We start from the raw sequence: 9,923 nt of genomic DNA on the forward strand, positions 1-9,923 counted from the left end.
AGTGTGCCCTTCTCTAGGCTAAATAATCCCAGTTCTTTCAGGGTTTCCTCATGAATCAAGTTTCCCAGGCCTTTAATAATTTTTTTGCTCTCCACTAGACTTTCTAAAACTGGGTACAGTATTCCAGGTGACACCTCACCAGTGCAAAACAGAACAGGAGAATTACTTGCTTTGACTTGCAAGATTAACTCCTATTAATACGGGCCGGTATCCGGTTGGCCTTGTTTGCAACAGGAACACATTCTTGGCTCATATTCAGATTATGGTCTTTTTCTGCACCGTTGCTAGTCTTTTCCCCTGTATTACCAGGACTTTGCACATATCCTTACCTAACAGCTAAACTCTGTTCTCCAAGGAAGGTGGATGTTGTTCAGTGGCTTTGTTCACTTGGGCCCAAAAATGCTTTTGTTGTTACTTGACTCCAGACAAAATTTTGATTATGTGGGCTTATGCTATACTATGCTTCATAGCTTGGACTGGTCTTCATATGCCCTTTACAAAATTAGTTTTATTGTATATGTCTATTAAGATGCTTGCAGGTATAGAATGATTGCCATATGCACTTGTGAGAGAAATTTTTTGTTACCATATTGGCAACTCATAACAATTTAATTGGACAGCATATAAAATTAATAATATATAATCCCTAAAGAATGTTTTAATCCTCTGCCCTCTCTTTAGCTCCTTTAACTTGGGTGATGCGTTGGCTACTATTGGTGAGAAGGTGTGTGCTGAAGTCAATAGCTGTCTTTCCCAGCATGGGTTTACACCATTCACAACCGAGAAAGAGACTGTACTTAAAGGACAGATCCAGGCAGTGGCAAATCCTGACAACACCATATGCAAGCTGATAGGTATGCTGGGAGGGCATGGGTTGTGTTCTAACCATCCTCCTTTCTTATGCTACTAACAAACCAGGTTATCAGAATGTTTTGGCATTGCTTACGTATTGGCTATTTATTAAGACAGGCACTTGGTTCTTTCTGCTGGCTCTGGCTGCATCCTAAATGAGTGACTGATTTGACTTCAGACCTGTAAGCACTTCTGAAAATCAGGCCAAAATATTCAAATATCACTTCCCAAATTTCAGCTGCAGGACTTCAGTGATCACCTTTGGAACCTGGTTCACTTGATTTTAATAGTGCCCCACCGAGCTGCACAGTTGTTTATGTCACCAAGTTAGCTTCGGATACTGTGTGATGCGTAGTAACTGCTGAGCTTTGATCGTTTTTTAGACAGTATAACACAGGGTCAGCAACACTTTTGACCAAAAACACCCCAGCCCACGCCTCGACTCAGCATGCCAGAGGTAGACAGTGGGAGAGCCATGAGAGGCCTGATCCTTGTTGCTGGCGGTGAGTGCACATGCACCTTTAGGCAGATGGTGGGGGGGGAGACAGTTGTGCTGCCCCAGCCCCTTTTGCGCTGTGCGCCCAAAGGTGTGCATGTAGCTGTCGCTGTCACAGTGTTGGTGCTGGAGCTCCAGACGCTAGTGCAACTGCTTGCAGCCTGCCTGCTGCAGCTGCTCAGAGCACCTGTGCAGCTGCTTGTCACAGTCCACCTGGACTCTGGGCATCTGCAGCAGGCAGCTAGGAGTCTACAAACAGCTGCACCGAGGCCCCATCACCATCTTCATGGTGGTGGCAGCTGCATGCTTGTCTTGGGGCACATGGTGCAGGGTGGGAGGGACGGGTTGCGATGTCCCAGGCACCTTCCTAGCCACGCACCCTCAGACTCCTGTGCAGCCACTACTGCTATGGAGCCCAGCCAGGGTTCTGGAGTCTGGTGCAGCTGTCTGCAGCCTCCTGGCTGCCTGCCACAGCCAGCCCAGGCTCTGTGCAGCTGCTGCCTGCTATGGAGCCCAGGCTGCTTGCAGCAAGACTTGCAGCCTCCCTACTGCCTGCTGCGATCAGCCTGGTTTCCATGGCTGGCAGTAGCTGCCCTGAGCCTAGGCTGGCTGTGGTATGCTGAACAAAATGGCCTCACGTGCACATGTACTGGGAGTTGCCAACCCCTGGTATAACATAATACAGCTTAGCATAGTTGGCAGTCTGTGCACAAAGGAATTTCTAGATTGAAATTTTCTTGCAGACTGATCTCAAAATGTGCGCTTACCATGTTTGAATCTCCTTTTTTTTTCCTGCCCCCCATGTAGGAAGATAACTTATTTCTTTTGCAACTTTTTTAAAACCTTGCTCCTTTTCTTACCCTTTTCCAGATTCTCGAATCCAAACATTCCTGGAGAGTTATCTTGTTTCGAGTCACCAGAAGTTTTTACCTGCCATTCCGGGTGGACTTGGCCCTATTCAGAAGGAGCTGGAAGAAATTGCTGTCAAATACGTTCGCCTTGTCAATTATAACAAGATGGTCTTCAGCCCTTACTATGACACTGTTCTCAGCAAAATACTGGATAAGGAAGAATCTCAGCTATTAGGGAAGTCAGAAAAGTCATAATACCCATTCGTATGCTTCTTAGACGGTGTTAGTTTTGTCTTCTATTGAAATGTTGCACCTAACTTTGCTCTGGAAAACAGCTTTCCATTTAAACTTTTTTTTTTTCTTTAACTGAGTAACACTGGCTTATTCTGAAGGAGAAAGGTGCTCTGAAGTAAAAACAGATGAATCTTTAGGTATGCCAGACTAATGATCTGTATTTTATTTTTCTGCAGTTTTCAGAAACTGAGCAGTTGCTAGATAAGGTGATAATTTTGCAATCAAATGGCATCTTAAATGGCTGATTTTAGGTGTCCAAACTCTCTACTTTATCACAAAGTTAGTATGTGCATTGATGTAAAGCAGATTAGCAAAGGTCTCTTCCAAGTTTGAGTGATTTGGCCTCGAGAAATCTTATAGTAACACCTGACAAATGTAACAATTTAACAAACATAAAATTCCAGATGTGAGAAACTTGGCTAACTAATCAAGAGCAAGGCCAAACGCAGCACTTTACTGTAATATTATATTTTGTATTTGAAAGCTACTAGTCTTTCTGCTAATCGCATTTTTTCTATCGCATATTTTCCTCTCTACCTGCAAATGCGTTACCAAAAACGTTATATAATTATATTTTTGTAGTGAATTTTCTGGATATCAGGTAACTGTCCTCTTTGTACAGTATTTACAAAGGTGGCAATCTGTAAGATTGCAACTGTATTTATTTATTGTAAAGATTTCAGAAGGGCAGAGAGAGAACTCTTTTGATAAGACTGGCACTTCTTGCCTTTCTGTTGCTGATAGTTTATTCCTTTTTATGTAAATTACTTATTTTAAAAAGTGAAATGTAATGTTTTTAGAAGATGGATAAAGGCTTTACCATTGAATTTTAGGCTGAAGGAAACTACTTGTTTTTTAAATTGTGACGTAAGTGAAGACTTATGCTCATAGCTTCAGAAATACCAATGAAATTCAGAACATATCAATAAAATTTTGGTAATAGTAATTTTATGTGTATAGAAGGAAATGAGCTATTTTAAGTTAATTGGAATTAATGTGAGAATATTTGGTATTTTGTTTTCCAATTTTATAGAGAAGTTCTTGAACTCAAAAACATTTGTAGATCCTTGAGAAATTATCTAGTTACTTAATCTCTCAAATGAGTGTCCTCTGAAGGTGTTCTGATCTTAGTGGTTCAACAGCATGAAAAGTAATTTTTTTTTCTTTGAGAACTAAGTAAATCTTAGATTTAGGGCAGTGGCTGCATCCACACGAGATGCTGACTGTGTAGTCATTACTGCAGTAATTTATTTAGTACTTGTATAAACAACTAAATGACTGTGCAGTACCAGAGTACTGCGCATTAGTGATGCCAAATGGCTTTTTCATGATGCTGACAGCACAGTAGCTACTGCACAGTAGCGTCACATCACGCTTCCTGGCACACGACACTACGGCACAGTAGTGATGAGTTAGAAGGAAAACTGAAGTGGTCTTCAGCTGATACTGCCCAGGAGGGTTTGGGTAAGAAGTGGTTCTAGAAGTGGCTCGGTTACCATAAGGTGATATACCCATAGGCAAAAGTGATAGCCTGGTGCCTATTCCTAAACTGAGGGCCTCAGTAAAAAAGAACATATTCCAGGGGTAGGCAACCCCCAGCACAGGTGACAGAGCATGGCACGCAAAGGCATTTTGCTTGGCACATGCACCTTGGGATGGATGGTGGGGAAGGGGCCAGGGCTGTGCTGCCACAAGGATTGGGCTTCTCAGCTTCCCTGCCCTTCACCCCTGGCCTGCCAACATCTTACAAGTTGAGGTTGCAGATGTTTTTGGGACTCTGCTCAAACATTGACAAGTCCTGATGTATTCTAAAACAAAGAAATTAAAATGAGGCCTGTTCAAGTGCTAATTACGCTGTCAATTCTATTCTTTCTTTAGTCAATCACTGTAGTTTGAATGGGATGTACGTACATCGTGTATACCAGTGCTTCCATTTCTTTTGACATTTTGAAGTGGGAGTAGTTCCTACAGTTTGAGCAGGGGGAGAAGGTTACAGGAACTTTCAGCTCTGAGGATGAGGATGTAGGACTGTATTGTTTGATTGTGTGCCAGTGTGAAACACAGATTTCCTCATTTTATGATTTAAAAATAATTGCATCAATAACAAACAGTTTTTCTGTGTCAGAGGGCTCTTGGCCACATTTTTTCTATTGTTATAGTTAAAGGTTTTTTAGCTGGTGGTTAAGGAGAAAAGGTGAAAACTGTAATTTTGTTTGTCTAGTAATTTTTTGTATTGTCTGTGTTTACAAATTCTGCGTAAGGAAAATATAAAGTACTCTAGAGAAGCAAATTCCTTACTGTCGTCTTCCTCAAGTGTTTGATACTATTGTTCTCCATACCTTTGCATATCAGGCTGTAATCTTAAGTCTTGTCTTTTCATAGTGGATGCTTCCAACCTTTTACAATGTAAATGCTGCTCTAAAAGTGCAGTAGTCCATAGTGCTGTTGTAGCTCCGTGTGTGTATTTTTTTTGTTTTGAATAACTTGTCTACGTAACTTAACACCTCACCAGTTTTTGTTAAAAAAGAGTGAAGGTTAGAAAACAAACTGCTCAACTTTTACTATTCTATTTAATGTGATTTTTAAATGTGTATCTTTTTTTAATTGTTTTTTTTTATTTCAGTATTACCCAAAGTTGTCATTTACTCTTGAAATCACTTGAGCTGTGTGCTGTTCAAGAGTAGATGTGAGGGTTACAATCCTTTAAAAAGGATACATGAGTAAGGTTATCAGGGCTATGGGTACATCTTTCTAGTGCTGCTACATTCATTTTTGTATTCTCTGGAGGGCAGAAGTGTGGGGTTAGTGTGAGGTAAGGAAGAAATTGAATGGTGTGGGTAAAAGGAAGGGGAGGGATGGAAGATGGTCATATAGGGAGAGGAATCTGAAGGGCCAGGCCAAGAGGAGACTGAGGAGATTTTGAACCAGATAACAATTGATGTCCAGAGTTGTAATTAACATAACAATTGGACTGTAAATGGGTGTCATCATCTCCCCACAGTCAGTTCTAGATTTGAACCCTCCAGCATGTTAAGATGATTGGTCAATCTGGTTGTGAATTCCTTTAACCTATAAGCCTCCTACTTTTTTGCAAGATTTTCTGCAATCAGTTTTGTCCTACTGTTTGTAGCTGGGTACCCTTGGCCTATCCTAAACAATCAATTATATATTATAATTTATATTTCTTCATAGTGTTTCAAGGCACTTTTTCTTTTGGTTATATGTTTAGGAAGGAATCTAATAAAATGTAACTGCTAAATTGATAGCCTCTTAAATCCAGAATGGAGATAATTTTAATGACAGAAATAGGGGTATGACAAATGTTACAATGGCAAAAGCAGCAAAGAGCTTGAAGGACACTTGCAGCAAACAAAACCATGGCTTCATAATGATGAGGGTGACTTAATAAAATAGTGGAAGTGAAGAATATCTGTGCTTGAGCACCTCCTATAATTCATATTTCAAATTCATACTTACCTGTAGTTTTTATGCCCATGCTCAATAACTCATTAATGCTAATGAAGAAAACACATTTGTTAGTTTGTGAAAGCCATAATGGGTACAATAGTAGCTCCTTTAACTTGTTTTTCAGGATTAAAGCAGTTTGGTTGGGTTTTTTTAAGAACATTTGCAGAAACATGGATTGGTGTTCGAGTTTAAGCAAGTATATTTTAGCTGAGACATGCTTGGTAGTAACTGACTATTTGTATCACTGCCTTCTGGAAAGACATCTTAGTATGCTGCTTTACAGTAATAGCACTAAATGGGCAGGCCAAATACTGGACAAAACTTGACGTGAATCTGACTCAATTATTTTTATGTGGAATTGAATTAAGGTTTTTTTTTCACAGTAACTTGTACTTTTATGAGGCCTTAAGATACCAACTAGGCCTCTCTTGAGCCTGTTCCCAGGTTGTTACTAGCCTGGTTTTAGAAGTGCTAAATTGTGTTAGTTTCCAAACCATGGGCTATTTTACCCTTTTTGAGTGATGACTGAAGGGAAGAAACAAACTAGAGGTTAATGGGTTCTAAACTCTACGCTTTGGAGCTGCTCCATGCTCAGCACTTGTGCACATGAAGTCGCTTCTTCAGAGATCTAAATATGCATGTAAAGAATCTAAAACTTAAGCATCAAGTTTTGAAATCCTGACCCAAGAGTCCAGGTGAGAAAGGAACAGGTTTGAGTAACCGTTGACTTTGCAGTTGTTCAAAGATCTTAAATACCAGACAGGACCTACCCCACCTTGCTTGATGCAGGTAAAAACTGGCACTTCTGCCTTGTAGTTGAGCATTTTTTTCCCTGTATACTGGTATGAAATCCCTGTGGAGCATTCCAAGCTTATGTTTTACATCCAGAAAAATACATTGGAAGAAATAGTAGCTTACCCTAAAATGCAAGCTCCATTGTGTTTCAATTCCCATTCTGCATGTGTCACTGTGAGATATCTGAGCACTTATTCTTAGCATTACCATGGGTCTGTAGAATAGCATTGAAGTGGTCTTGCTTCTAAGAAAAGTTGGTAGTAATGGTCGGTATGAATAAATACAATTACGAAAAGAAATTTAAGTACAAATCCTGGATGACTGGTGTGCCAGTAGATAAAAATACATGTAGGAGGCTGCTTTCTCCTCCCCTGCAAAGCCACAAAAATGCAGATATTCATGAGTACCAGCTTCTGCTTATTGTGACACCAAGCCTTGCTTCTGCATGTTGTTCACATGTTCAGTTCAGTACATTATATTTTGTTCCCATTCTGAAAGCTTAGTTATGAAGTTTGACTCTTCATAAATTGTCAGGAATAGGAAATGTAGCCTTAGGCAGCAAGATGGCTTGTTCAATAGAGGATTTTGTACCAAGTAAGAACTACTGACTTTGGGGTTTTGTAGGCCAAGCAAATCCTACAAAGTGATTACAGCAACTTTCTCATGTGTTTATATTTAGTAGTACCTAGTAAATTCCATAATGCATCTCAAATTATCACTCAATGTTCTTTTCCTCAAGTGATAACAGCTGGCAAGCTAAATTGAAAGGCACATAGCAAATCAACTTTCTAATAATTTTGCTGACTGACAATGGCAATGCTACACTCAGCTGACCACAAGAGGTCAGAATTTGGCTGATCTATCTGTGCTTTTTCATACAGTTGCTTGGTTGCTCTGCTGAACTTGAGGATCAGGACCACATATATGTAAATATATGTACATTTTCCTTTGTGTTAAATGATACTGTCACACTGTTCTTGAAGGGTACTGGACAGTTAAAGTTCTGAGATATGTATGATATGATTGGTTTCCCTGAAAGGCTTATTGCTAACATCCTTTTTGAAGTGGCTTTGGCTGAACAATGTTAAAAAAAAAAACAAAAAACCCCAGCTTTTGTGTATGAAATAAAACCTGAATGAGGCATGAAGTTATTGATATCCTTTTATTTTAAAGGAATGTTTTTCCATTTTAAACTACAAAACAGATTCCATACATTCTGCCATAAATAAAAACAAACAATAAGGCAGGACACTACATGAGCAAACTGAGAACAACTGTTTTCCAGAAAATGTGAATTAAAAATGTTTCACAATTATAAGCCATCCAGTTTTTAAAATAAAACTGTTGAAACCCCACAAGATTTCAAGTGGTAGATGTGAACACACTTGAAGAGGAACTAAATGCAAGTTGGACATTTTGCACTTTTTTTCAAAAACCTAATCTTGTTCAGAGCACAAATCTGTTCAGCATTCTAAGACTCGTCTGTCCAAGAAACTTATGGTATAAGAGGCACCTCAGTAACAAACCTCCGCTCCAAGATATCTGTTAAAAACTGATGTCCCTTTAAACATTTGACTTCAGAGGCAAAAAATTCTCTCAGTCCTTTTCTTGCAGTAGGATTTTAAACTTGTTTCACCGGATTCTCTTTTGCTGTCGTGCTCTGTAAATGTCATGTACAGGAGGAACCACGGATCCTTTCTCCTCTTCATCATCAGAATCTTCATTTGGTCTCTTGACAGCTTTATTGAGCATGGCATTATTCTCCACAGGTCCATTACCTTCTACAGTTAGGTCAGGCAGGCCTCCAGTAATTATTCTTATAGCTTCATCAACAGCTTTGGAATGAGGAAAAGATAAATTATCTTCAAGCACAAACCAGTCAGCAAAATTAAGCCTCCCTGGAAAACATGTGAATTCATTTAGACCTACTTTTGGAAACATTACCAGAGAATGGCATCACTGCAAGAAGCCAGTCAGGATTTCTTGACACTACCTCCAGCTGAGGCCGTGTCAACCAGAAAGAATAAGGAGATCAGAAAATAGAAGTCACTGAATAGTGTAGCTCAGCTTGAACTAGTTTTTTCTTTTTCAGGGCTGGGGAGGCAGCAGGGAAAGCAACATGAAAGTTTACATCTGATGCAGAGATTAACAGGAACACTAGGGAAGATGGTTTATTTTAGCAACAGTTACAGATGTACTGAGTGAATTTTAGAGTGCAACTAGTTTGCTACTCTATTTCTACTAGTAAATAGTGCAAGTAGAAAATGTGAAATCCCTACCATTATTTTGGGACTTGTCAGACTATAACATTTCAAGAGTGTTCAGGACAATATTTAAAAAGTTACTTTAAATAAAAGCACTGGTGGTAGAGACATAGAATCTGCAGTGCCTGGGGTTAAATGCCAAGTAGAAAATACAAAAATAAATGGTTGAAAACTATATTATTTTAAGAAAACAGCTTAAGGGAAGTCACTGGGACAAGTGAAACTTATTGTTTTAATAACAGATATAAGCTATGCTGAAACTAATGCCCAAACTTATGTACTTGACCTACACTTAAAAGTTAATATTGAAGTTTTCCATCTTTTAATTAAATGATTTTTTTTCACTTCCTATTTTTACTTGGAAAAAAAAAAAAAATCAGAAGTTTGATTTTGCTGGAGTGTGAGACTATCTGCTACTACAAAAAACATTTCAATTACTCTCTGGCAAGAGACCAAGTGTCCAGACTTAAGTGGCACGCTGTATATCCAATCCTTCTGGACTAGTTTAGTTCTCAGCTATAAACTATGGAAAGCTGTGTGTGTTAGCAGGTGCTTTTGGTGCAGTTCCATGGGCTGAGAAAAATGAGACCCAAGTTTCTCATCACCCAAATATGATATAGCTCTAAGCTGGATAATATTATGTTTAATCCATGAGAGGAGCAGAGTGACAACCTGAATGCCTGCTTTCAGTCTAGTTTTATTAGCCAAGTTACATTTGTTAGTTGAGTGGTTTTATATCAGAAATGTGTAGTATTACTTACAGCAGTTTGAACAGGAACAGTCATATATCAGTGAATTACACATTTACATTGACCTGATAGTCTTCATGCCTGTATAGGAAATCTCTGGTGTTTAGCAGCAGCCTAATCTAGGTACAATGATGAGACCTACTGAAGGGCAGGG

General features: G+C 39.2%; 2 protein-coding genes and 1 long non-coding RNA gene across 3 annotated transcripts in view; 1 reads left to right on the forward strand and 2 right to left on the reverse strand.

Moving 5' to 3' along the window:
* Positions 1 to 3,594, forward strand: part of TCP11L1 (t-complex 11 like 1) — a 44,567-nt gene extending 40,973 nt beyond the window's left edge. Inside the window, exons 8-9 of the mRNA XM_019519530.1 lie at positions 682 to 854; positions 2,219 to 3,594. Of these exons, the coding sequence (XP_019375075.1) occupies positions 682 to 854; positions 2,219 to 2,454 (409 nt within the window). The 3' untranslated portion in view covers positions 2,455 to 3,594. The remainder of the gene's footprint in view (positions 1 to 681; positions 855 to 2,218) is intronic.
* A 3,679-nt stretch (positions 3,595 to 7,273) lies between these two features.
* The window catches only part of CSTF3 (cleavage stimulation factor subunit 3), an 87,566-nt gene continuing 84,916 nt past the window's right edge, over positions 7,274 to 9,923 (reverse strand). Inside the window, exon 21 of the mRNA XM_019519963.1 lies at positions 7,274 to 8,591. Coding sequence (XP_019375508.1) covers positions 8,389 to 8,591 — 203 coding nt within the window. The 3' untranslated portion in view covers positions 7,274 to 8,388. The remainder of the gene's footprint in view (positions 8,592 to 9,923) is intronic.
* Positions 9,385 to 9,923, reverse strand: part of LOC109299053 — a 5,865-nt gene continuing 5,326 nt past the window's right edge. The window contains exon 2 of the long non-coding RNA XR_002097759.1: positions 9,385 to 9,907. This is a non-coding gene — a long non-coding RNA (uncharacterized LOC109299053). The remainder of the gene's footprint in view (positions 9,908 to 9,923) is intronic.

Source organism: Gavialis gangeticus, unplaced genomic scaffold (assembly GCF_001723915.1).
Source record: "Gavialis gangeticus isolate Ggan-Ray unplaced genomic scaffold, GavGan_comp1, whole genome shotgun sequence".
NCBI lineage: Eukaryota > Metazoa > Chordata > Crocodylia > Gavialidae > Gavialis > Gavialis gangeticus.